Raw genomic sequence first — 26,554 nt, 5'->3', positions numbered from 1 at the left:
TTCATTTTGGAGGTCTTTCATTGGAGTGTACCATGACTTCATTAACACTCTTAAATAGAATTTCTATCTTCAAAATAATTTGTTTACTCAATTAAATGTTGAAGTATCTAGCCAGAAACATACCTGAGTGAAAATAATTTGTATTTTTTGGTAAGTGCATAGGTTTGCATCATGATGACCAGTAAAATACTTTATGTACTTTGTGCTTTGAAGGTCTAAATAAAATTGTAAGGAGTACAATTTACCCTTAGGGGAAATGTATGTAATTGATTAAATGTACAAGTATACAGTTTCAGTGCTCAAGAAAAGTATAAATACTACAAAATAATACTCAAAGGGATAGTTCATCCAAAAATACTCATCCTCATGTTGTTCTAAACCGGTATGACTTTCTTTCTTCTGTGAAACACAAAATGAGACGTTAAGCAGTATGTTAGTCATCATTCACTTTCATTGCATCCTTTCTGCTTCTGTATACCAGAGAAGAAAAAGGTCATACAGGTTTGGAACAACATGAGGGTAAGTAAATGATGGCAGAGTTTTTAGTTGAACTATCCCTTTAAGTATAGTAATGAATACATTTACTCAAGTAGCTTTTACCCCTGTGACAAACTGAACAGGATCAGTTTAAACTGAACTTTTCACTCATCTAAGTGAAGCCATTGCTATCACTCATTAATTCAGTGTAATATCCCAGTGGAAAAGAAGTGGAGGCAACTGACACTTTTGGCTCAAATACCACCAGACTGCTTATAACCTCAGTCTGTTACCACGTGACTAATTCCGAGGAGTCCGAATAGGCCCAAACTCAGAATAGGGTGATTTTGCAGTAAGTGTAACGGGAGCTGCAATGACCGAGCAGCTTACGTGACCTATTCCTACCCAGGTCAGTGGCAGTGGCTTTATTAAGCTTGACCTGATTCCCTGCTTTGATCCCCAGTGCACTAGTAGCCTTACTGCACACGAACTAACAGCACTTAAGTACGCAGCACTGGTTATTAGTGGTCCCAATGTAAATAAACAATGAGATAAAATTGTATTTGACCCTGAAATTAGTTGCCCTTTATAACCAAACACAACCATTTATATTTATTCTATAACATAAAGCATAAGTGTCATTTTATCGATGTTAAAATACTTTAAATTATCCCAGCTTAATATGCAGATACAATGTGTAAGCCATTAGTAGGTTGATTTCCCTGAAAAAAGAATAAATGCTGTGGCTCTGTGGCACTATCATAACATTGTTCTGTTTGTTTGAGCATCCCGACCAGCCCAACACAGCAATACTGGCTTAACCAATGAGGTGAGTTTGGGGGCAGGACTGTTTGTTTGTCTGACCAATTGAAGGCATGGGGAATGTTCAGAAAACCTCTTTGAAACCATTATTAATTCTGTTTGGTGATGGAATTGTACACATCACCTTTAAACAAAGGGGTTTTTGGGGGCGGTATGTCAACATTTCCAGCGTTATCAATTCTGGACTTACATTCATTGTTTGCCATACAAATGTAGATATCCAGCGCTTAAAATGATCATTGTCCTGACAATAACAAACTAGCTCGAACTGAGTGACCTCATCAAAACAGGGAGCTGTTAAAACTCTCTGCTTCCCCCTGCACTTCCTGTTGTGAGGCATGGTCCCTAAAACCCACTTTGCTGTCCAGCACCTCTTCCTGTTTTCCACACGCCTGCTGGGAGTTTGTTATTGTCATCGACCACAGCTGGGCTCTGGTTGGACAGATTCCCTGAACACACACACACGTATACACACATGCTTCCACTGTACACATATACACTCCATTCATCTCTCTTAACCCCAGATGTGCATATCTGGGAAAAGACACAGTCATAATGTTAATGGTTCTGGGGTCATTCTATGCAACGAATGCATGTTATATTGATTTTTAAAGTACATTTTTGTGTGATTTTCAGGATTCTATCAGACAAATAATGTGGTTCAAAAATGTTATTGTGCCATCTCAAGCTAAAGTAATACATTAATATACATAACTATTACACTTTTTAGGCAATCTAATCTGATGAATTATTATTAAAGGAATGTTCCGGGTTAAATACAAGTTAAGCTCAATTGACAGCATTTGTGGTATTATGTTGATTGCCACAAAAATTTATTTAGACTCATCCCTTCTTTTATTTAAAAAAAAAAAAAAAAGCAAAAGTCTGGGTTACAGTGAGGCACTTACAATGGAAGTGAATGGAGCCAGTCCGCAAACTTTAAAATACTTACTGTTTCAAAAGTATAGCCACAAAACATGAATAATATGCATGTTAACATTTTAGTGTGATAAAATTGCTTACTAACCTTTTCTGTGTAAAGTTATATCCAATTTTACAACTTTGCTGCAATGTCGACGCAATGCCGTAAACCCTAAAACCCTAAAATGACCATAAATACTACAATTTACACATATTTACAGCTCAAATAATGCACATGTTCTAACAGAAGAATTAATTTAAGTGCTTTTATTAAATTATAAGCTTCACATTTCTGCCTTCAAACCCTCCAGAAATTGGCCCCCATTCACTTTCATTGTAAGTGCCTCACTGTAATCTCCATTTTGAATAAAAAAAAAAAAAAGGAGGGATGAGTCTAAAAAATGTTTGGTGGTAATCAATATCATGCCACAAATGCTGTCGATTGAGCTTAACTTGTATTGAACCAGGAATATTCCTTTAACACTTCTTTAGTTAAACATTAGTAAACATAAAATCAAACAGCAACTTGCTATTAGTCAGTCGATTTGAAATAGTCGCATCTGGTACTCTATACGAAGGAAGGAGGTCAAAGGGAACTCAGCCCAGTTGTTTCGACACACACCGCTTATATGTAATGATGTCAGTAACATTCGACCCCGACCAATGACCAGCATTTCCTGCCAGCCTCAGGGCATGTGTGTACACTCAGATCTGTCAATGCACACATCCTGTGCACACATCACCCAATGAAGTGGTAGTCATTCAGCACTAATTCTTTCATTGTTCACGTAAGAGCCTGAAAATCATTCCCCGAAAACAAAACTGTTAAGCTATATTGTATGTTCAAATCATTCCATTTGTCATTAAATACAGTCAATAAAGCCTGACCATTTTGTGAAATCTAAATTAGGACTTGAACATCAAAACAATAAACAAGCTCTATAAGATGCACAAAAAAGTTTAGCAATCAATTCAAGAGTAGCATGAGATCAGGACCTTGTTTACTATGTTGGTTCATGTAAGGCCAATTTTTCAGACCCTTAACTGGCTTAATTCGTATATCCTTGTTTTCCACAGGCAGCGATGCTAACTGATGCAAACAATAAAGGAAATCATGTACAGTACTACATACTATTTTAAAGTTCTTCTCTAGGGAACACAGTTATAACCCCTTCACTTCGCTGTTAGAAAAACAAGTTCATAAAACATATGTTTGTGGATGTAACAAAGTTCTGAACATTCAACGTAAAACTTTAATAACAAACTGAACATAAAATAAACTGCAAAATAAACAAAGACGCACACACACACACACACACACAGCTTCGTGCGTCTGTCTCTCTCTCTCGAACTGGTGTCTCCAGCCCCCCTTATCTCTCTTCTGCTGATTAGTCAACTCAGCACCAGGCTTGTGTCATCACAGTCCAGCCACGCCTCCCTCCTCGTCACAGTGGACAACTTAACTAAATTGATTATGATGCCTATAGATTATTATGCCAAATAGTGTATAGGGAGTTATAATATATATATATATATATATATATATATATATATATACACACACACACACACACACACACACACACACACACACACACACACACACACACAGATGAGCCAAAACATTGACCACCTGCCTAAGATGCTTTTGGTCCTCTGCATGCCTCCAAAATAGTGCCGACCAGCCAAGGCATGGACTCTATAAGACCCTTGAAGGTGTCCTGTGGTATCTGGCACCAAGTCATTAGCAGCAGATCCTTCAAGTCCTGTAAATTGCGAGGTTGTTGGTCCAACACATCCCACAGATGCTGAATTGGATTGAGATCTGGGAAATTTGGAGGCCAGGGCAACACCTTGAACTCTTCATCATGTTCAAACCATTTCCGAACAATGTGTGCAGTGTGGCAGGGACATTATCCTGCTGAAAGAGGCCACTTCCATCAGGGAATACCATTGCCATGATGGGATGTACCTGGTATGCAACGATGTTTAGGTAGGTGGCACGTGTCAAATTGACGTCCACATGAATGGTTGGACCCAGGGTTTCCCAGCAGAACATTGCCCAGAGCATCACACTCCCTCCACCGGCTTGTCGTCTTCCCACAGTGCATCCTGGTGCCATCACTTCCTCAGGTAAACAGCGCACACGTACACGGCCAACCACGTGATGTAAAAGAACGGGACTCGTCGGACCAGGTGACCTTCTTCCATTGCTTCAAGGTCCAGTTCCAACACACGTGTGCCCATCATGGGCACTCTGACTGGTCTGTGGCGACACAGTTCCATACGCAGCAGGGTGCGATGCACTGTGTGTTGTGACACATTCCTCCAGTAACCATCATTAAAATTTTCTGTGACATGTGCCACAGCAGATCTTCTGTTAGTTCAGACCAGACGGGAAAGCCTTTATTGCCCACGTGCATCGATGAGCCTTGGGTGCCCAATACCCTGTTGCCGGCTTGTGGTTTGTCACAAGGACCACACAATGGCCTTCGCCACACCATTTGGCTTACACCAATTTGTGACACTTCTGTTCGGTTTGTTCGGGGCCACGGCTACATTTTGGACCTAGTCTTCAGACCACATTCTGCTTATACCACTCCCTATCTGGATAAAATCATTATATACCGTAATGATTGGCAGCAGCATATGCAGCATCTGGGGGCCATTCTGAGGTCACTGTGGTGAGCGGGACTCACGGCAAACCCCAAGAAGTGCGCAGTTGGATGGGTGGAGGTACGGTATCTGGGGTTCCACTTGGGTCATGGACAGGTGGTGGAGGGGGAGGGTCACGGCCATGTGGTGGAGGAGGAGGAACAACCGGTGCTGTACATTAGCCACAAGCTCTCACTGAGGGAGACTAAGTACAGCACCATTGAAAAAGTGTGTCTTACCATCAAGTGGGCCATCTTCACTCTCCGGTACTACCTGTTGGGGCATGCCTTCACCCTCTGTTCAGATCACGCCCCACTTCAATGACTCCACCGCATAAAAGATACCAACACACGGATCACCCGCTGGTATCTGGCTCTTTTGTCGTTTAGGTTCGAGGTGGTCCACAGACCGGGGGCACTGATGGCTGTCGCGGACTTCCTTTCAGAAATGGGGGGGGGGGGGGATAGACCGGATGACTCCCTGGCCTGAGTTGGGCGGTGGGGATATGTGGTGGTGGGGGCATGGTCGAGCATTCGTCTGGAGAGAGAAAAAGCGGTAAGAGTGCACACATGAGCGCTATAATGTTTACACCTGTTTCTAATTGCAGTAAGCATTGGGGAGAGCAATATAAGGAGGCACCACGCCAGCGACAGAGAGAGAGAGAGAGAGAGAGCTACCACACATAAGCAAAGACTGTGTTGAGTTGTGGAAATTGAAAAGCATGATCATTGAATAGTTTGCTGAAAAGCCATTTCTGAGTTTGTCTAATTAAAGACCTACCTTTGAGTTAAAGTCCCAGACTTCCCATTTCCTCCTTTCCCCCCCAGCGAACCTCTTCACACATGTACTCTTGACATTTTCTCAACCAACTTCTTGAGGTATCACCCTGGGATGCTTTTTAAACAGTATTGAAGGAGTTCCCATCTATGTTGGGCATTTATTGGTTGCATTTCTTTATTATTTGGTCCAAGTCATCAATTTCAAAAACATTTTTTTTTTTTTTAATTAAATTTTAGTTTTATAATTAAATAAATTAATATGGTGGCACAATTATATTTTTGTCTACAAAACTTATTTCAAACATTTAAGCATACGCCTTCAGATCAAAAGATTTTTAAGATCATGAGATACATTTCAGTCAAGTGTTTCAAAAGTTTTGACCGGTAGTGTATATATATATTAGGGTTGCGCAGTATACCGGTACTAATGAAATATTGCGATTCCAAAAAATTTAAAACAGTACGATATCATCTTGTTGTTAATTTCGGTACCATATGCTGCCATTAGCAAAATGTAATGTAATGTGAGAGTTTTGAGAAGAAATCAAAGACCATTTGAAAATAATAATAAAAAAAGCCTCTATATGGCCAAGTGTATTAAACAGCAGAAGGATGTCATTTAATGAAATAATATGCAGTCACATGCATGCCACAGAACGAATGAGAGGTGCCATCCTGCTCTGTCATCTCCTTCACACACTCACAAGCAGGCGCACACACAAATGCAACACACACTACTAATGCTTGATTTTCATGCAGTGTGTCCAATAATATCCATCTGCAGAGCAGCAGAGCAGTGTGTTTAGTGTATAATCGGCTGTGAACTCTCAAATGACCGTTTTCACCGTTGCAGCTCAGAGATTTCAGCTCGTGAGTCGTGGGAAGCTTGATATAATGAACTCTTCACAAACAGGAAGAACTTCAATAGTCTTTCAAAATAAAAGTCCCGCTGAAATAAGAGTTCTGTTCAACCGGATCCGTGAAATTGAAGATATTACGACAAAAAAAAATAGTACTACTGTATAAAAGTGTAATATTCAAAGTAGTCACAATAATACTCATAATAAAAATAATATAATATTAAATGGTTATATTATTAATATTATCTGTTAGCAATATCACAAAAGCAAGTGTACTGAATATCAGCATGTTGTGATTCAGCCATGGCAGCCTTTTGCCTCAGGTAATCAGATTGTTTTCATTTAATGTTGTGATTAATACTGTAAAGCTCTGTTGTGCATCTTTTTTGGGGTTTTTTTATCAGAAATAATATATATATATATATATATATATATATTGTTATTGTTGAAATATTATTATTGGCTCTATATTGTTGAAAATTATTATATTTTCATTTGATTAAAGCTGTACAGTATGTATTTGATTAAACACAATTTGATCAAAACATTTAATTAAAACATTTAACATGGAATCCAGAAAAAATAAAAAATAATTTGTATCTATAAGACATTATGCCGTACTTTTAGTCAAGTAATTTTCTGTGTAATTTCATAAAAAGCTTTTTTGAAAAAACTTGTTGCCAGGGCTGGTATTGTACCGAAGCCAAAATTTTGGTATCGGAGCAAACCTAGTATACAGTATATAAATATATATATATATATATATATATATATATATATATATATATATATATATATATATATATATTAGGGGTGAAACGGTTCTCGTTAAAAAACCGAACCGTACAGTTTGCCACCCACGGTTCGGTAAGCATTGGCACCGCGGTTCACCTCAAGTTTAATGATGCATTTGGAGCACAAGGTTTGGTGAAGAAAACAAAGCGTCAAACAGACAGGCACAGTTACAACCTTCACTAATGCACCTGAATGGCTCTGTAGATGGACACGCTCCGCATGTGTTTCACATGGGTCAACTTGATGGCATCACAGTTCTGCTCGCGTTGTGTGTAGATGAAAATTGCAAGTGGAGAAAACAAGCCGCTGATAGAGAAGCCTCCTGCGTTTCTCCTTTCTGGGAACATTTTCTTTTTGCAGTCAATTATTACAGCGATGGTCAAAAAACATTTACAAGACATTGCTCGGCACGAGTGCCATATACTGGTATTTGTAAATATTTGTCAATAATGCGCACAAGGGTTTAAAGCGCGCACGCGAGTTCTTCCTGCTTCCTCGTGCACAAGCATCAATAATGTGCTATGATTAATGGCACTAAAATGCCGTTACAGCAATACACTGATACACGATTCATCATTTACTCCAACATCACCCAGGGAAAAAGCAGCAGGTGAGCTGAAACTGCATACACTCCCTTCCATTTTTAAGCATGCACCCAGTGCTAATTCAGACAGACGTGAAACAATAAATAAAGTGCTTGGGCTGTTCATTGCCATATGTGGGATTTCCACATATGATTTAAATACTCATGCAGCATTATCACAACATCCCTTCTCTTATACATTTTAATAGCAAGGTTATTCCTTTTATAGTGATGTACAGCTTTTGAATATTGAATATATGTTGAGATGAGTTTGAAATGGACTTTATGTTGATGCATGTAGCGTAATAGTGCAGGTATTAAGTTAAAATGTTGATTTTAATAGATATATACACTGGCAGCCAAATGTTTGGAATAATGTACAGATTTTGCTCTTATGGAAAGAAATTGGTACTTTTATTCACCAAAGTGGCATTCAGCTGATCACAATGTATAGTCAGGACATTAATAATGTGAAAAATTACTATTACAATTTGAAAAAAAAAAAAAAAATCAGAACTTCTTAAACTACTTCAAAGGGTTCTCATAAAAAATAAAAAAAATCCTCCATGTGCAGCAATGACAGCTTTGCAGATCCTTGGCATTCTAGCTGTCAGTTTGTCCAGATACTCAGGAGACATTTCACCCCACACTTCCTGTAACACTTGCCATAGATGTAGCTGTCTTGTCGGGCACTTCTCACGCACCTTACAGTCTAGCTGATCCCACAAAAGCTCAATGGGGTTAAGATTCATAACACTCTTTTCCAGTTATCTGTTGTCCAATGTCTGTGTTTCTTTGTCCACTCTAACCTTTTCTTTTTGTTTTTCTGTTTCAAAAGTGGCTTTTTCTTTGCAATTCTTTCCATAAGGCCTGCACACCTGAGTCTTCTCTTTACTGTTGTACATGAAACTGGTGTTGAGCGGGTAGAATTCAATGAAGCTGTCAGCTGAGGACATGTGAGGTATCTATTTCTCAAACTAGAGACTCTGATGTACTTATCCTCTTGTTTAGTTGTACATCTGCTTCCACATCTCTTCCTGTCCTTGATAGAGCCAGTTGTCCTTTGTCTTTGAAGACTGTAGTGTACACCTTTGTATGAAATCTTCCGGTGTTTTTTGCAATTTCAAGCATTGTATAGCCTTCATTCCTCAAAACAATGATTGACTGACAGTTTCTAGAAAAAGCTGTTTCATTTTGCCATTTTTTACCTAATATTGACCTTAAGACATGCCAGTCTATTGCATACTGTATCAACTCAAAAACAAACACAAAGACAATGTTAAGCTTCATTTAATGAACCAAATAGCTTTCAACTGTGTTTGATATAATGGCAAGTGATTTTCTAGTACCAAATTAGCAATTTAGCATGATTACTCAAGGATAAGGTGTTGGAGTGATGGCTGCTGGAAATGGGGCCTGTCTAGATTTTATCAAAAATTACTTTTTTCAAATAGTGATGGTGCTGTTTTTTTTACATCAGTAATGTCCTGACTATACTTTGTGATCAGTTGAATGCCACTTTGGTGAATTAAAGTACCAATTTCGTTCTGAAATCTGTACATTATTCCAAACTTTTGGCAGCCAGTGTATATATACGAAAATAGTAAGTTTGCTCATTTAAAAATGTAATGTTTAAAATATTTAAAATTATAAATATTCTGCGAAGACAGAAACTAATAATAAAAGTGGTATTGTTATTATGTTTAAAAAATAAGTGAAAAACCAATAATATTGCGTATTTTGTCCCACTGAAATGCTCATTCAACATTACAGCATTGATTTTGAGTTGGATGCAGATGTAAATTTACTGGTATCAACAACAGTAAGGTTATCTATAACATCTATAAAAAGTTAACACCTAATTTATGTGACTAAATTATTCTAACAGTGTGACTGAGTTGGAATTCCTTTCATCAGAGTCAAATGAGTTATCTGTTGGAATTTCTGAAGGCAAACAAAACCAGTTATATTTTCTTACACTCAAACAAAATTATTTTAGCCTATTTATTTTGGGATTCACACATTTCTGTTTCATCTATAAAAAATAAAAAAAATAGTGTATTTTGCATTTGCCCTTATGAAAATGTATTTATTTTTATAGCTTTAACAGTGGTAATTGTAACAAGACCATAGTAAGCACATGGAAGCATGGATCTTCTTCACTACCGTCGTTAGATGTAACATGATTACTATAAAACAAACAATGGCATTTTTGTAATTGTAAATGGTAGCCCTTCTCTAAACACATGTAAAAGCAATAAATACAAAATATAAACGTTGTAACAAAAATGTATTACATTCCCTCACTCCCCTAATATAGCCTATGACAAATTTAAAAGAGCTGAAGTAATGATATGATAATATGTATTATGAATCTATTTCTGCCTAAAATACAGTTAGTGTCACTATAGTAAATTCAAGGGTGGTCATGTGTAATTCTGTGCCGAATTCAAATGGTTTGCACGTCTCGTGCCGTGCTTCTCACTGATTCTCGCAAAGCTGCAATGATCAGACCTACGCATTTAAGAGCTCAAGACTGGTCTGTGAGTAAAAACGCACCTGCTTTGCGCTCGCGCTGCTCTGTCCATTGAGACGTATCCACCTACAAAGCCATATAGGTGCATTAGCATAGGTTGTGACTTCGCCTGTCTATTTGACGCTGCTAAACCAGATACTTCAGATGCGTCGCTAGACTTCAGAATCAGATGAACCGTGGTACAAATGCATACCAACCCGTATAATGGGGTCTAGATAAACATTTTAATGCAAACAGGAACTTGATGATATTTGATTTGATTAACATGACTGATAAACGCCCCCTCTCTACTAATTTGCACTCATCGCCCCCTGGCATGCTTTGAACGCCCACTGGGGGGTGGTACACCCCCCTTGAGAACCCCTGGTCTAGATGTAGAACACAGGCTAAATACTGAAAATGTATTATTGTAAATATCAATATTGTTTTATCACCCAGCCCTAATTGAGCACATTCAAAACCTTCTTATCAAGTACATTAAAAAGTTCTGAACATCAAATCAAATCAAATCACTTTATTGTCACACAGCCATATACACAAGTGCAATGGTGTGTGAAATTCTTGGGTGCAGTTCCGATCAAAATAGCAGTCATGACAGTGATGAGACATATACCAATTTACAATAACATCAAATTAACACAACGCAATTTAAACATCTTTATACATAATTAAACTCAACTTAAAACATCAAATTAACACAACACAATTTAAGCATCTGTTATACACATAATTACACTCAACTTAAAACATCAAATTAACACAACACAATTTAAACATCTGTTATACATAATTACACAACTTAAAACATCAAATTAACACAACACAATTTAAACATCTGTTATACACATAATTACACTCAACAATATACAAATAATAACATACACTGTACAGTATACAATATGCTGTTTTTGTTTTTTTTTTGTTTTTTTGTTTTTTTACTATATAGATACTATATAGATACACATTATTCAATAAAAATTAAAATATATATAAAAAAATATATATATATATATATATATATATATATATAGAATGTACAGTATTGTACTGTATTGACATTCAGGCTGTCGGTTGATAGTCAGTTGTTAAGAGAGACATAATATAATAACAGTAATATAATTTATGACAGTCCGGTGTGAGATAAAAGAGTAATAAAGTGCAGGGCTGATGTATTTGATCGTGGGAGATCAAGAGTTCAGAAGTCTGATTGCTTGGGGGAAGAAGCTATCATGGAGTCGGCTGGTGCGGGTCCTGATGCTGCGATACCGCCTACCTGACGGTAGCAGTGAGAACATGTTGGACCCAGATAACCTCTGCCATTTGTGGGCAATTTGTCCTCATTTTGTAATTGCAAGATGCTGCATGTGGGTGCTCACTGACGTGGGCAGTCAGGCCAAAACACATGCTTGGCACATGTCTCTCCTTACACAGGACCAATTAAGCTGTTGTGGTATGCTCTTTATTCGCTCATTCCCAAATATTTGAGGTCACAAGGTGGGAGAGTGCATGTGCTCTCGGTACACAAGGCTATCGTACCACTGCATACTATGGCTGTGCGGCTTAGCAATAGCATTATCGCCACAAACATCTTGGTGAAGCTATTTTTAGGGTTGAAACAAGGGGATGAATTAAAGACGCAGCTTTTCAGAGTTTTGCCATGCAAACTGTCTAACGGCTAAAGCCACCACCAGAAATATAAAAAATTATATATATATATATATATATATATATATATATATATATATATATATATATATATATATATATATATACTGTATATATACATATTAACAAATCTAGATAAACTTGCCGACTTTACTAAATGACTTGTCAGTTGTTGGATGACTAGTTGACCATAGTGACCCATAACTAGTTCTGTTTAATTTGGAAATTATTTGAATAAACATAGACATAGTAATGATGTCTCACCCTGGGGCATTTCTGGCCTGGCACAGGTGGTGCTATATTGAGAGACCTCATGTGCCCTATAAGGCAAAGAAATCTAGCTGCCACCTTTGGCACACAGTGGACAGATGTACAGATAAAAACATGCCCTGGAGAAAAAAACTGACCTCAAATGACTGCCTCCTCATTTAACCTCAGTTGAAACCATGAGTATCAGAAGAATAGCTTACGACAATGAGAACAGCTCCGTGCATTGTTTAGAGAACTCTTACAGATGTTGTTACCAAAGACAAAAACATGAACACACACTAAACAAGTCTCATTTGTATATCTGGTTTGAATCAGAAATAATCAATAGGCCACTTTTGAATTACCAAGGGCAAAATGAAACTAAAACAAATCTGAGGTGACTTTAAACTTAAAATGAGTTGAAAATAACTTTAGACATTTTTAATCAACTTAGAGATAAGTTGTTTTGGGCAGGTCCTCACAATTCACTATAGTTTTCTGAAGAGGACATGGGCTTCATGTTCAAGGTTCATTGTACTGTGTAAAATTACATGCAGATTTGAATAGGGAAATAATTCAAGTAAATCAAGTGTTTCAGCAACTGTAGTTCTCACATTTTTTCAACAAGCAGTGTCCAAAATTAACTTTTTGCCACACTTGCCAATAGTGGGTGAATTGTGAAAATGTACCAGTCATAAATCTTTTTTACCAGCCATAAAACTGTATTTTGCAGTGTTTCAATACTGTATTTTTTAAATTAATAAGTGTTTTATATAAAAGATATTGCTTAGCTGTTTATGCCTTACATATTTTCAGAAAAAAGATCATATAATAGTGAAGCTCTCAGGTACCCCAGTGTGCCTTTAACAAACGTGGTCTTACTCCGGCAATTTTGGCATTACAAACACCATCTTTGTTTATTAATAGATTATTTGTGAATAAATGTCACTAAAAAGAAGAAAAAAAAACTGTCTCAAAAGTTATCACAAAAGTGAAAACACACTCTATTACATTTTTGAAGCAGAGTAGATTCTTAGGGGCTGTTTACACGACAACGTTTCAACTAAAAACTGAAAACTTTGTATGCGTTTTGGGTGTTCGTTTACACGACAATGGTGTTTTGGGGCCTGAAAACGCAAACTTTTGAAAACAGGTTTCAAAGTGCAAGTTTTTGAAAACTATGCCATTATCGTCTCATACAAAAACGTGAATTTGTGAAAACGATGACGTCATGCGCACGCGTATTACGTGTTATATAAAGAATTATGGATTGATAGGCATCAATTTGATATGTAGAATTATCAATATGAATACTGGTGTCTGTGCAAATATCAATAATCAACAGTTTATTAATTTGGAGTGTTTTGTATGGAGTGTGAACATTGTACAGTAGGCAGAACCTGCTATTTGAAAATCTTGAAATTAATGTATGGATTCAGATGGGTTAAATGTATTTGTATTTTAAATGTTATTTATTTATTTAATTTTATTTGATGTACCATTACCAGGCAATTAATTCACCCACCGCTTATATACATATCCTATAGACAGAGATGCCATGTACAATATTCAATGAAATGCTTAGAATAGGAAAACATGAAGCAGTGAAAATGCATGTTAGATCTGGTGTACACAAGACCTCTCTCTCCGTCAGAAGATATCCATATATCAGAGTTCTGTCTGATATCCAAAACCAGTCAACATCAACAGCTTGTTATGTTAACTTAACTCTCCTACCAGCCCAAGAGTCAGCAGGAGGAATACAGAAGAAGGCAGGAGACGAAGTGATGGTAAAAATGAGTTTATTGAATAATCTTGAGAGTTCAGTCTATAGGCATGCGCGTGAGTATTTCAAAATAACGCGCGAGACATTCAAAACTACAACAGGACTGTGTTTGAGCTGCTCAACATTTTGAGTTTATTGACACTTCTCCAGCAAAGTAATTGTAGTAATAAAGCAACCTCATCGTCCGTCCAAACAAAATTGCTCGATACTTTCGCCATCTTCATTGTTTGTATTCACCGCTCTGTGGAAGAATGCTTATGTGCGCATTAAGTGTTTCTTTAGAAAGTGACATCGCCAACTACTGGCCTGGCATGCATAATACGGCGTTTTTAGTTGTTTTCGCGGATCCATGTGAACAAGGGTCGTTTTGACAACATTGTCGTCTGTACACAAAACTTTTCAAAAACGCAAAGGAAAAACTTTTCCGTTTTTAGTACATCGTTGTTGTGTAAATGTACCCTTAGGGGGATGGGGGAGATAACCCCCCCCCCCAATAATCAAGACTAGCAAGTACAACCCCCTCCCCACGCCCCGCTTCACAATACAACCCCCTAATGTTCACACCAAATCTACGCCCTTGGGCAGAGTACATAATTAATTTGCAAAACTAAAACTAACTTTACCGCACTAATGTAACTGGTTCGGCATTTATGTGTTGATTACATTGCGAATATAAAATGATGTGTATTTGTGCATTTTGATGCATTTGATGGAAAAAATACAATCAAAGACATAGAGACACATGGCTGTATGACACACAGAGTGATAATTTAAATAATATTTCAAATTAGTTCGTCAGGAGTTTGGAGCACACCTCCAAATGCTTCTTTAGATTTGATGTGGAATCGTTTGCAGTGGACAGGATATAAAGTTTTGGAAGGTAGAGCTTACATTGCACAGTAATGTCTTTGCCCTGTGTCTCCTTAAAAGTGAAATGATTTTTGTGAATCCAGTGGTCAGATGCTGAGTGAGACATCTTCAGTTTAATTATAGCAACCTGGCAAGTATCTAGGATCAGGTCTGTGTGTGCAATTCCACAAACCTCCCCCTTCTCTTCTGAAAACACTCAAAGACTAACTGAATTTACAGTATATCAGCGGTAGGCTGATTAAAAAAAAAATTAAAAGATTAAAACAAGAAGAGTATGGGATGGATCAATACATTTTGAACGATTTACTGCCATTGCCTGATTAACATGCAATCACATAAAGAAATAACAGTAATCTGATTACAAGTATTTGAAAATGTAATTTTGTCCCATTACAATTACTAGATTTTTGGAATCTGATTACATAATCCAGATTACATGTAATCCATTACTACCCAGCACTACATACCAACAAGTTCCTAGCATGGTTTGGAAGAGGCAGAACAGGCTGGCTGAAACGCTTCTGTCCTGAGGTGACCCACATGATGTTATTTTCAGTCAAAACTTATTTAGCTCTTACCCATGGAGCTCGTTCTACTTGCTTGCGCTTGAAAGTCAAATTACTTGCTCATTGGTAGTATCTGCTATCCATCCCACTAACTGGTTGTCAGAGTGTATTATAACTAAGGGCTTTCTGTATATGTGTGTCACTGCAGTACATTGAATAGACTGCAGAGTTTGCTCAAAATTGTAAAGCCCAATGTTAAGGGTCATTCATGTTTCCTAAACAAATTATTACACTAACAAATCACAAGGTCTTGCAAACTAAGCCACAGCGCTTATGATGCAGTTTAGTCTAAGCCTATCGAAATATCAGTCTTGAATTTGTATGAAATGTCTGAGCATGTGTATATAATAAAATTTAATGGTGTATTATTTATATTATAACCATTCAAAATGGGCAAATGCTAAAAGACACATACCTAAAAACAATTTAGTATTGCTATTGGGTATGTCGGGGAAAAAAAATCTCCTTAGAAATAAACAGAAATATATTTTAATCAAGTCTATTTATTAGAATACCACACTACAATAGGGAATGGTCTCTAAACCGATCATAAGATTTGTGTCTATATAGTGTCAGCCTCATCATCAGTCATTTCAAAATGATATGACATGGATACCTTAATCTGTCTATTAAGGAAAGAACATTTTCCCTATGGTCCTTAAAGAGCTCAAAGCTTTACATGACTATTAAATGAAAATGTCACCTTGAGCAGGATAGAGAACATGGCAGAAGGATCAGCTGTCACATGGATCTGACAAGCATTTGAATTCTGCCCTTTTAGACTTGCCAATGGCACAAACATGCTCTTGAGGGACTGTCACATAACGTCCCAGAACGTATTTTATGACAACGCTGCCACTTATAGCTACAAATTATTTTATTAACCTGATCTAGTCATGGCAAAAATAAATAAATAAATTAATTTAAAAAATCAGCCAATAATATATATATATACAAATGTTTAATCTGAGATAAAAAGTTTTGAACAATGATCTTAAACTATAGAAAGAAAACTTAAACACGTATATACTTAAAATTGACAAGAATATAAATTCTGTTTGCTGGTACCCTTTTCAGCTCTATAAGTAAGCATGCTTAATTTCAAAGAAGACCTATTCACAACAAAAGAACACAGAAATTGCAAAAATTGGGCCCCTGTAACACATAATCACTTTGGTTCTTTTTTCTCCTTCGGAATCCTCAGTAGAAATGTCCACACAGATCCATTCCTAGGAAAACCTTTCATCTGGTTACGAGGTTTCCACATGTTGTACTCTAACGTCACTGTACGGTTCACTGTGAACACAGAATCTGCTCTCACTACAGCTGTAAACAGTGCTCCTTTACTGTTACCGTAGTGCCCAGGCATTGAAGTCCATTAGCCTGTGGTGATGTTGTAGCAGTCCATCAAACAATGCAAGAAGTCATCCTTGGGTCCATTGCGTATAACGTGAAGGTTGTCCCTGTGGGCCACCATACAGTGTACATAGCTCTGGTGCTTCAGGAGTTTACTGACCAGAACCCACGCATGGTGTGAGATGTATTAGTGAGATTTCATTGGATTCCCTTGGCTTCCAGATACAAACAAAAATCCTGCTCATAGCTTTGTTGCAAGCTACCACAGCTACTGGTCTCGGTATATGTGCAGCAAAGGATCAGTTCTTTGTAGTGACATTATATATCTCAACTGAGGACATGGTGGTTCTCTCAGACTCTCCTCCCATGGCATAGAGGCAACCTTCTAACCCAATTAGAGTTAAGTTGTACTGTAGTTGTTTGTGGCCTGGAAGCAAGCTCCAGGTGTCTGTGTTGACATCATAGCAAAAGTTACTTTCAACAGCCTTCTTATCAACACCGTGAACACCTCCAACAATGTTCTCCAAGAGGGTCACACCAACCAGAGAGGTGCTGGTCTCCATGGGTAAGGCAGTGAGGACTTTCCAATCCTGATCATCTTCATCAAAGTAACATATTGTCCTTGTGGCAGCAAGAGGAAGCTCATCAGCAGAGCATGTGGAATAAGATCCAACAGCTACAAATGTACTAGAAACTTGAGACTCAACATGTTCAATCAACTCTTGAGAAAGGTTCTTCAACTCTTCTTGCAGGTCTTGGTGCATATTTTGAATGAACTGTGCTGACATCTCATGGAGCCCCCATACACCATAGGTGGCTGAGGCTTGGTACATGAGCAGGCAATTGTCAGAGTTGAGAAGATCCTGAAGATGCTTGGCAAGAGGTCCTGCCTGGACGAATGCAGCACATTCAATAACTTCCAGAATCTCGTCACCATTCAGAATGGGTCTCTCACCGCTGGCCACTGCCAACATGATGGAAACAACCACGAGTAGGAAGTTTCTTCACATGAATCTCATCCTGATGGCACTCTACCATCCCAGATCAGTAAAGTGCCCTGAAGTATTCACAGTCTCTTAACAGCAGCGACTTGTTTGCTTCAAAAACACTGTCTCCGACTATTACCTTGACAATATACATGTGTAGTAGCCTACTTGAGATCAAATTTCTCTTGTCCTCTATTTATAAATACTGTTTAAACCCCATTTTAAGATATTAAGTATCTCTGTTCACAATATACTTTGCAACCAAAATGTTTAAAACACCCTAACTATAAAACTCTTTACTGACCAAGTTATTTACACAGAAATTTCCCTTGTGTGTCAGTAAACAAAACTGTCCTCCCTCCAGCTGGTGCATGGTGTGTTGTGGTCCAATTTTGTTACTAATATAGCATTGCCTATAGATAGCAGCAATGCTTCATGACAAGCATTAAACAGATATGAGCAATGGCATGACTGAGAAAAAACATGCTCAAAACACTTAAGGACAATGATATTAATTACACTGCATCAGTGATAAATTATGCTGATTAGTAGTTTGTTCTTGCTTGTGGCAATGTCATTTTATCCAACAACTGAACAGAGATGCATTTAAACTTAAGCTTCTAGATTCTTTGATTAAAACAAACCCCTAATCCTAAGTATTAAACTTTGGCATGTAACTCGTCCAAACATGAAGGATTGTGAGAGTAAAAATCTCATTTGTTTTACAATTGCAATTCCATTCTGAACCTTTTAACAATCATTTCAGATTCAGCGGGCAAAATACAGTAATCTCAATAGGAATCCACACGGTCTGAAATTTTTGTAATGGACTTCTGGTTTCCAGTTTTGCTCGCATGGAGTTCAAGTTTGGTGATCTTTGTGTGGCAGTGACCTCTGTGTGGGCAGTGCTTTGTACACAGCTACACAGAATATTCTCAATGGACAAGGATGTCATTTTAGCAGCGAGTTTCTTTTTAACCTCACTCTCTCAGAGTATAAAGAAGCAGCTTGGCAATTCGTTTTTTGCTTGTTTCACACGTGCTTCACATCTGCCAATGCCTTCTTTGCCCGCAAAATTTTGCTGTGCAAAGGGAAATGTGACCGTGCCTTTACAGAGATAGTCCAACCCAAAATGGAATTGTATCATCAATTAATCATTCTACTGTTGTTCCAAACCTGAATGACTTTCTTTCTTCTGGAACACAAAAGGAGATGTTAGGCAGTATGTTAGTCTCAGTCACCATTCACTTTCATTGCATTTTATGAAAGTGAATGGTGACAGAGGCTGTCATTCTGCCTAACACCTTTACCTCTGAGTATATTAGATAGAGCCGAATATATCCCATCATGGCTCCACTCAAAGCTTTAATAACAAGCAATGAACCCTCCTGCTGTGCAAGTTGTGAGTTAATTGCAGGTCAGTGGTCTTGCTGATAAGCATTCATATCTCTGTGAGTGATCAACATGGGTTGCCAAGAGTTCTCAAATTCATTACCTACACACACCTAGACACAGAAGCTCAGCAGGCACCCTCATAGCATTACTATGGAAACTATACTGGTAGAGTCCCCTTGGTCTGTGTAACAGTTAAAAGATGGGCAAAGAGGAGTCTGGAACCAGCTGAAGAGTAAACATAAAGTTTAATGGTAAACTTTAAAACAACATAAACAAATGACATGACGCACTCCCCTCCCTTCCTGGAGGGGGGGCATTGCCTTTCCGGCCGTGCCTGCCGGCAGGTCTTCCCCACATTTATGGAGCCCTGGGAGAGATGAGGGGAGGAAAAGGTGAAAGGGAAAGAGCGAGGTGGAGTGACAGAGAGAAAGAGAGGAGAGTCGCGCTGTCGCCCAGTCCTCAACCGCTCCTCTGCCCTCTGACGGATGCCAGCTCGCTCCTCCCCCAGCGGACGGCAGCGATTCCTCCAGCCCCTGGCAGACGGAATCACTCCTCCCCTTCTTAGGCAGACGGACGTGGCAAGGACTCTGCTACGGCGCATCAATCCTCCTTCCAGGGATTCGGCACCACTGTAACAGTTAAAAGATGGGCAAGGAGGAGGCGGGAACTGGCTGAACAGTAAACATAAAGTTTAATTGTAAACTTAAAATCAACATAAACAAAAGTGCAGTGCGGCCGTGTGCGTCTCTCTCTCCCAAACTGGCACCTCCATCTCGTCTTTATCCCCCTCCCGGCTGATTAGCCCGATTCAGAGCCGGCCATGTGCCTTCACGGCCTGGCCTGGCCCTGCCCTCCTCCTCGTCACAGTCTCCCTTAAAGTCAAGAGCTCAACCCCTGGCCAACCTAAATGTTTAAAGTGCTAATAGTGTCTGCGTGACTGTTGAACTTTGACACACATGGGATTTCAGTATAACCACAGTCACGTGTCTGAGTCCTTTGCAGCTGCTTTAAATGTGAATGCATGCTTTAAATAGCCACAAGTGATAAGCACGGTGAAGACACTTGAACTATGTAACTTTTGTAACTGATTCAAGTATTGGTGATTTAAAGGCAAGCCTGGCTGCAAGAAAAAATAATTAGTATGCCATTAGTAAAAAGTCAGAGATTTTGACTGATTTCTCATCAAACTCTCCCAAGACCAAATTATCCAAACTATACTATCCATGTTAGTTTTAAAGGTCTATATTTTTACACTATGTCTTTTACTTTTGAGTCTTTTGTATTTCTCCTTTGGACTTTTAGGAGAAACAGCTGAGACCATGTTAATACTTCAGTGAATTACTTCATTAAGTCCACTTAGCTATAAAAGAGCAACCTCTGAGTGATACATTTTTCCTCTACCTTTGTTATAAGTTGAGAAAAATAATCTGCTTCTCTAAGTGTACAATAATAAATTGTGAGAACAAAGGGAATGGCTTGAATTCAAAACATAACAAACAGAGGTCATCATGTGTTTATGTTGCCTGTGCTGAGTCATGGTGAGCCATGTGCAGGACCATGTGACCTCTTTGTTTTGATCATGTGATGGCAAATCCAGCAGGAGCAGGGCTATGTAACAGGTTTCATGCAGGATTGCGCTCAGTGGTGTAACCTCATTGTATAAGTTGGCTATTATGAAAGCGAGTGTTCCAGACGAATCCAGAATATTCCTCTCAGTTTTTCCTCTCAGTTAAGTCACATGTAAAAGGAAGAACTAGGTTTAATTTTAAACACTTGAGTGTTCAGTGAGGAACTATTTGTGGAGTAATGATACTACAAAATGTTTGGTTTTATCCTCACACCTCTTTACATATAACTTATACATTATACATTTTTTATTTATAAAAGGTCTTTATAACTAATATACAAGCAAGAGAGGAAATGACTCTAAAGAAGGAGAGCTTTAAATACTGTATCTTCTTTGTGTGTTACAATAGCTGAGTCTCATCACAAAAAAAATTGGGGAAAAATATTGAAATTATATTTCAGAATTTTATAGCCAGCACATAAATGTTTGGGGAAAATAATAAAATTCCTCTATGTTTAGACCAGTGGTTCTCAATTGGTGGGTCGTAGGTCTGTTTGGGTCAGCAGGGAAAAGCAATGATAAATGCAAATAATAAAATGCAATCAAGCATAACCTTGTGCGACCCTGCGGACACAGGCGTGGACATTGTATTTTGGCTTTGCTATACACAATGCATAAGTTAAATTAATTTAACCAACTGATCTCAGTTCAGGAGACTCTGGGCTGTCAGTAAAGAGTTAAACTTTCGAAATACGAAGTCATGTGACAAAATAACATGGCGCCAATCACAGTGGAGCTTGTCTTTGGGAGAAACACCAACAAAACTACATCTGGTAAGAAACCTAATTAAGTTTTTATATTGAAACCTGTTTGAGTTAAAAGAGTCTCTATTTTCATCCGATACGCCCTTTTTTAAAATGTGAGCGATTTATAGCTAAACGCCATGCTGCTAAACACAATGTACACTAATGTGTACTTTAGCGTATCTTTTCCTTAGAAATCCTGTGCATTATAACATTGGGAATCAATGGGTTCATCCAAAAGCTGAAAAATGTTGCTTTCAGAGGCTTTATAGAGTTTGGATGAAAATAAGGTTCATTTTGTACTGTTCTCAGACCAGTATAGACAGACAGCACACTGGAGTTTAAGTCGTTGACTAAATAGGGAGCAAGGAAGCAAGAGAGCATCCTATAGCTTTCCTATGCAGCTAAGTGCATTCACTCCTAAAATCCAACCAAAGGTTTCAGGCTGCAGATGATGTTTGAACCACTCAACATGTTTGGCAGAAATAAACAGATTCAGAATTTATAATGTATACTTTTATTTTAACATGGTTGGCAGTGATTGGATGATGCTGGCCATTACTTTGAATCAGAATGTTTTATGCCAATTTCTGATGTAATGTCTGTAACATCTCCAAAAACATGAATAACCAACACTCCTGGAAACATAGTAAATAATTTGATTAAAAAAAAATTAGACTTTCTATATCTTGGTATTATTTAAAATTTCAAAGCTTAGTCCTGCTGTCCATATTGTGGACATAAATTTTTAGGAAAACTTTTTGCTCTTGAAAATTGTTTTAATTTTAATTTTTGCATATTTATTAGGTGCTACTAATTACAAATCAAAAATGGAAATGGAGCACATTGCAGTCACACTCGGGTCTCAGGAGGATAATCATGCAAAGTAAGAAATAACTAGAATAATTTTTAAATCAAACTATTCAGTGTTCAGTGGGGAACTATTTTGGGAGTAATGATACTACAAAGTGTTAGGTTTATTCTTTCTATCTCACATACACCTCTTTTTATCTAATACATAAGAAAGTGAGGATGGCAGAATAAAGATGAAGAGCTTAAAATATCTTCTTTGTGTGGGTTACAAAAGCTAAATCAGGTATCTCATTGAATTCTATAATTTTTCTGAGAGCGGAGGATGTGAATGGTAGAGTAGGAGTAAATTGAGAGTAGTGTGTCTGACTTCTTCTGAGAAATAGAAAGGGTGAAAAGGTCCAATGTAGTGTGTTGTGCAGCAGCCTTGATGTTATAAAAGGCCATTGGCTGAACTATGAAATAAAAAGATCAAAGAGTGACCAAAAACTCACCTTAATCAAAAACCAGTTGATCACAATTATAAACCACATCTGCTACTACAGCATAAAGAAAGGAGGACAAACATCCATTGAAAATACAAGCTTGGATCACTAGAAAGGAAGTGTGGGTGGGTACAATAACAGAAGGTGAAATGGTCTATCAATAGAAGAGAGCGTTGTGTTGTTGTTGCCCTACCAAAACACATGCTGGGACCACTGCATGAGCAAACCACTTCAAACCGTTTGAATGTGTGTGTGTGTCGGTTCGCGTCCCAGCTGTATAAAGGAGTTCGTGACTTCAACAGCCCACTACAAAGAGGGGAGAATGAAAGATCTGCCAACCGTACAGGAGATGTGTACACTCAGTCCTCAACAGCAAGATCTACAAAGGACATTTGGCAGGGTGCTCGACACATAATGGCATGTGTTTCTGTCATTTCGTATGAGTGATGCTGCCACCTGCTTCTACCAAAGTTTAGCAGGTGATTGATGAATGCATTTTAAGCTCTTAGGTTTAGGGTTAGGTTTAAAATGTCAAAAAGACATTCTCGGCTGCAGCGTGCGTCTGGATAAATAACTAGGTATAGTGATTTTATCCATCATTTGATCATTATATGGTTAATTACTACTGCCATTATCAATAGAAAATTCAAAAAGAACTTTTGCATAAAATTAAGTTAATAAAGTTAAATAAAACATTTGTTTCTTTTTTTTTTTTTTTTTTTTTTTTTTAAGAAAATTAATTTTACTGCTTGGCTTCCATTGGTGGTAATAGCACAATGTTAATTGTGTCAGGTAAATATCGCTGAGTTTTGCAAATAAAAAAAAATCTATAATAAGCCTAATTTACATATAAAGGATGCGTGTTTGTGCTGACAATGAATTGACTTTGTGCATTAGCAACATTTCAACACATTTAGCTTATGTTAAACTGGATTGCAGGTGGTTAGTAAATAAAACGTAGCATAATTGTTTAATCATTTCGTCCCTCAGATCTTGTGTTTGACATTGTGAACTTTAGCATTCTGAGCATTTATCAACATACAGTAGTCTCATGCTAAATTTTTATAATTCGTATGAGATGGCATAATTGAACAATATCTTGGCTTGTACAAAAAGGAATTTATGCAACAACAACAACAGCAAAAATGACCTATAACCCTCCTATTTTCTTTGGGTTATTTTTGACCTGGGACAGTTAAAGAGTATGTTATAAATACTGCATAGTTTTGTGTACTTGGTTTTTGGTCAAGAACATCAAAACAAACTAAATAACAAAGAAAATGATTTTTTGTTTATAATTGTTTAAGAGAAATAACAGTTTAAAACAAAATCTTCTTTTCATTGTCTTAACGGGTAGATTTTGACCTGAATAAGAACCAGTTGTGACCTTTTACCTTCTGATTTTCTGGATCCTAGCCTTTTGTGTGCCCCAAGCAAAAATTAGTTTGGGGGCCCCCATCAGTATGTTCGCAACACTACTTATAATGTCTTTGACAGTGTGGGGGCCCCCTGGTGGATCGGAGGCCCTAAGCAACTTGCTTAGTTTGTCTGCTGGGAGGACCGGCACTTTTGTGCATTTATGAATCAAATCTGACCTAAAAATATTTCCTTTTTCTTTTTTTTTTTTTTTGCCCCAAGCCTTATATTGTTCTCTAGCTTCCCCACCTGCTACCAGTTTTGATCAGGTAATGTGTCAGTAAATAAGTTTACTAACATAATTTTTTATGATAGGGTACAATGGGGCTAAAGGCCCCCCAATGGTAAAAGACTGATATTAAAATATTAGATGGCAGAAAGAACTATTACGGCACCTTCCTAAACCCCTGTAACACTGCAGCAAATTATTTGACATTAGTGGGAAATAATTTGTTGATTTGTTGCAGTGGACGTGCAAAGTGGGCCATTTTTGACTGCAGGAAAAGACAATAGAGATTCATTTGTGAAATTTGCATGTACTAAAATTGTAACTCCAAAATTTACACTGTTGATTTTCCACAAGCAAAATAAATCAGTTTGTAAAATAACACATTGTTGTAATATGGTTGAAATATAATAAAATGCCAAAAGTGATTGAAATAAACATAAATTGAGACATCCTTGTTTAACATTTGCCAAGTAAAAATAAAGAAATAAATAAAAAATCAATATTATTTTTTTCTTCTCCCCTTTTTCTCCCCAATTTGTAATGCCCAATTCCCAGTGCGCTCTAAGTCCTCATGGTGGCATAGTGACTCGCCTCAATCCGGGTGGCGGAGGACGAATCTCACGTCAATACGCGCATCTTATCACGTGGCTTGTTGAGTGCGTTACCGTGGAGACATAGCGCGTGTGGAGGCTTCACGCTGTTCTCCGTTCATCTCAGTTGCCTCCGCATCTGAGACCGTCAATCCGTGCATCTTATCACGTGGCTTGTTGAGCGCATTGCCGTGGAGACGTAGCGTGTGTGGAGGCCCACGTTATTCTCCGCGGCATCCACGCACAATTCACCATGTGCCCTACCGAGAGCGAGAACCACACATTATAGGTTACCCCATGTGACTCTACCCTCCCTAGCAACCGGACCAATTTAGTTGCTTAGGAGACCTGACTGGAGTCACTCAGCACGCCCTGGATTCAAACTCGCAACTTCTCGCTAAGCTACCCAGGAGGGAGCAGTTTCTTAAGTCAATAGGAGGGTTAACACACTTCCCTTGTCTAGTTCCAAACTCCAAAGTTTTCTTTCTTCTATTAAGAAGAAAGATATTTTTTGATTAAAATCATGGTAATGTTTAGGGTTTGGGTAAAGGGCTACACTTTATGGTTAGGTTTAGGTTTGGGTTAGGAGTTAGACTTAAAGGTAAAACATGTAACTTTTTCAGTGTTAAAATACTTCTTCTATTCCAGCTTAATATGCAGAGTAACTATCTAACTATAAGCCATTCATAGGTTAATTTTCTCAAAAACTGTAAACACTGTGTCTCAGTGGCACTATGAAAATTCCTGTGTTTGTTTTGAGAGACTTGCTTAGACCCACCCCAACAACATTACTCAACCAATGGTGTGAGTTGGGGGCGGGACTATCTGAACAACTGCAGATGAGGGGCGTATTCAGAAAGCTGTTTTGAAAACATTTATTTTTGCAATTCCGTTCAGTGGCTCTAGTGTCGCAGGAATGACAAACTTCATCTTTGTACCTCCTGAGACCCCTGCATGACTGCTGTGTGCCATTTCCATTTCCCTTTTTTATTTGTAACTAGTAGCACCTAATAAACAAGCAAAATAAATAAATAAATAAATATATATATATATATATATATATATATATATATTATAGCTTTAAGCAAAAAAATAAATAAAAAAATATATATATATATATATATATATATATATATATATATATATATATATATATTTTTTTTTTTTTTTTTTCCTAAAAATTGATGTCCACATATGTGAACAGCAAGACTACGTTGTAGAAAGTCAGACTTTTTTATGTTTCCAGGAGTGTTGGTTATTCATGTTTTTGAGAGGTTACAGGCATTATAGCTGATTTTCTCTAAAGCTGAATAAATAATTCTGATTTGAAATTAATGTCCAGCATCATCCAAT

At 37.7% G+C, this 26,554-nt stretch overlaps 1 protein-coding gene across 1 annotated transcript; it reads right to left on the bottom strand.

The window, feature by feature from the left end:
• Positions 1–16,146: 16,146 nt before the first annotated feature.
• LOC127435604 (kelch repeat and BTB domain-containing protein 13-like) lies at positions 16,147–18,012 on the bottom strand. Its single transcript, XM_051689189.1, has one exon. It carries the CDS (start codon positions 17,892–17,894, stop codon positions 17,220–17,222), a length of 675 nt encoding a protein of 224 aa, XP_051545149.1. The 5' UTR covers positions 17,895–18,012; the 3' UTR covers positions 16,147–17,219.
• Positions 18,013–26,554: the final 8,542 nt, after the last annotated feature.

The sequence above is a fragment of the Myxocyprinus asiaticus genome, chromosome 46 (genome assembly GCF_019703515.2).
Source record: "Myxocyprinus asiaticus isolate MX2 ecotype Aquarium Trade chromosome 46, UBuf_Myxa_2, whole genome shotgun sequence".
NCBI lineage: Eukaryota > Metazoa > Chordata > Actinopteri > Cypriniformes > Catostomidae > Myxocyprinus > Myxocyprinus asiaticus.
Note: the sequence above shows the minus strand (reverse complement) of the source record. Positions and strands in the feature narration are given on the sequence as shown.

What these genes read in the sequence shown, in the direction of transcription:
- LOC127435604 (XM_051689189.1), bottom strand. Translation starts at nt 17,894, where the DNA reads ATGTTGGCAGTGGCCAGCGGTGAGAGACCCATTCTGAATGGTGACGAG.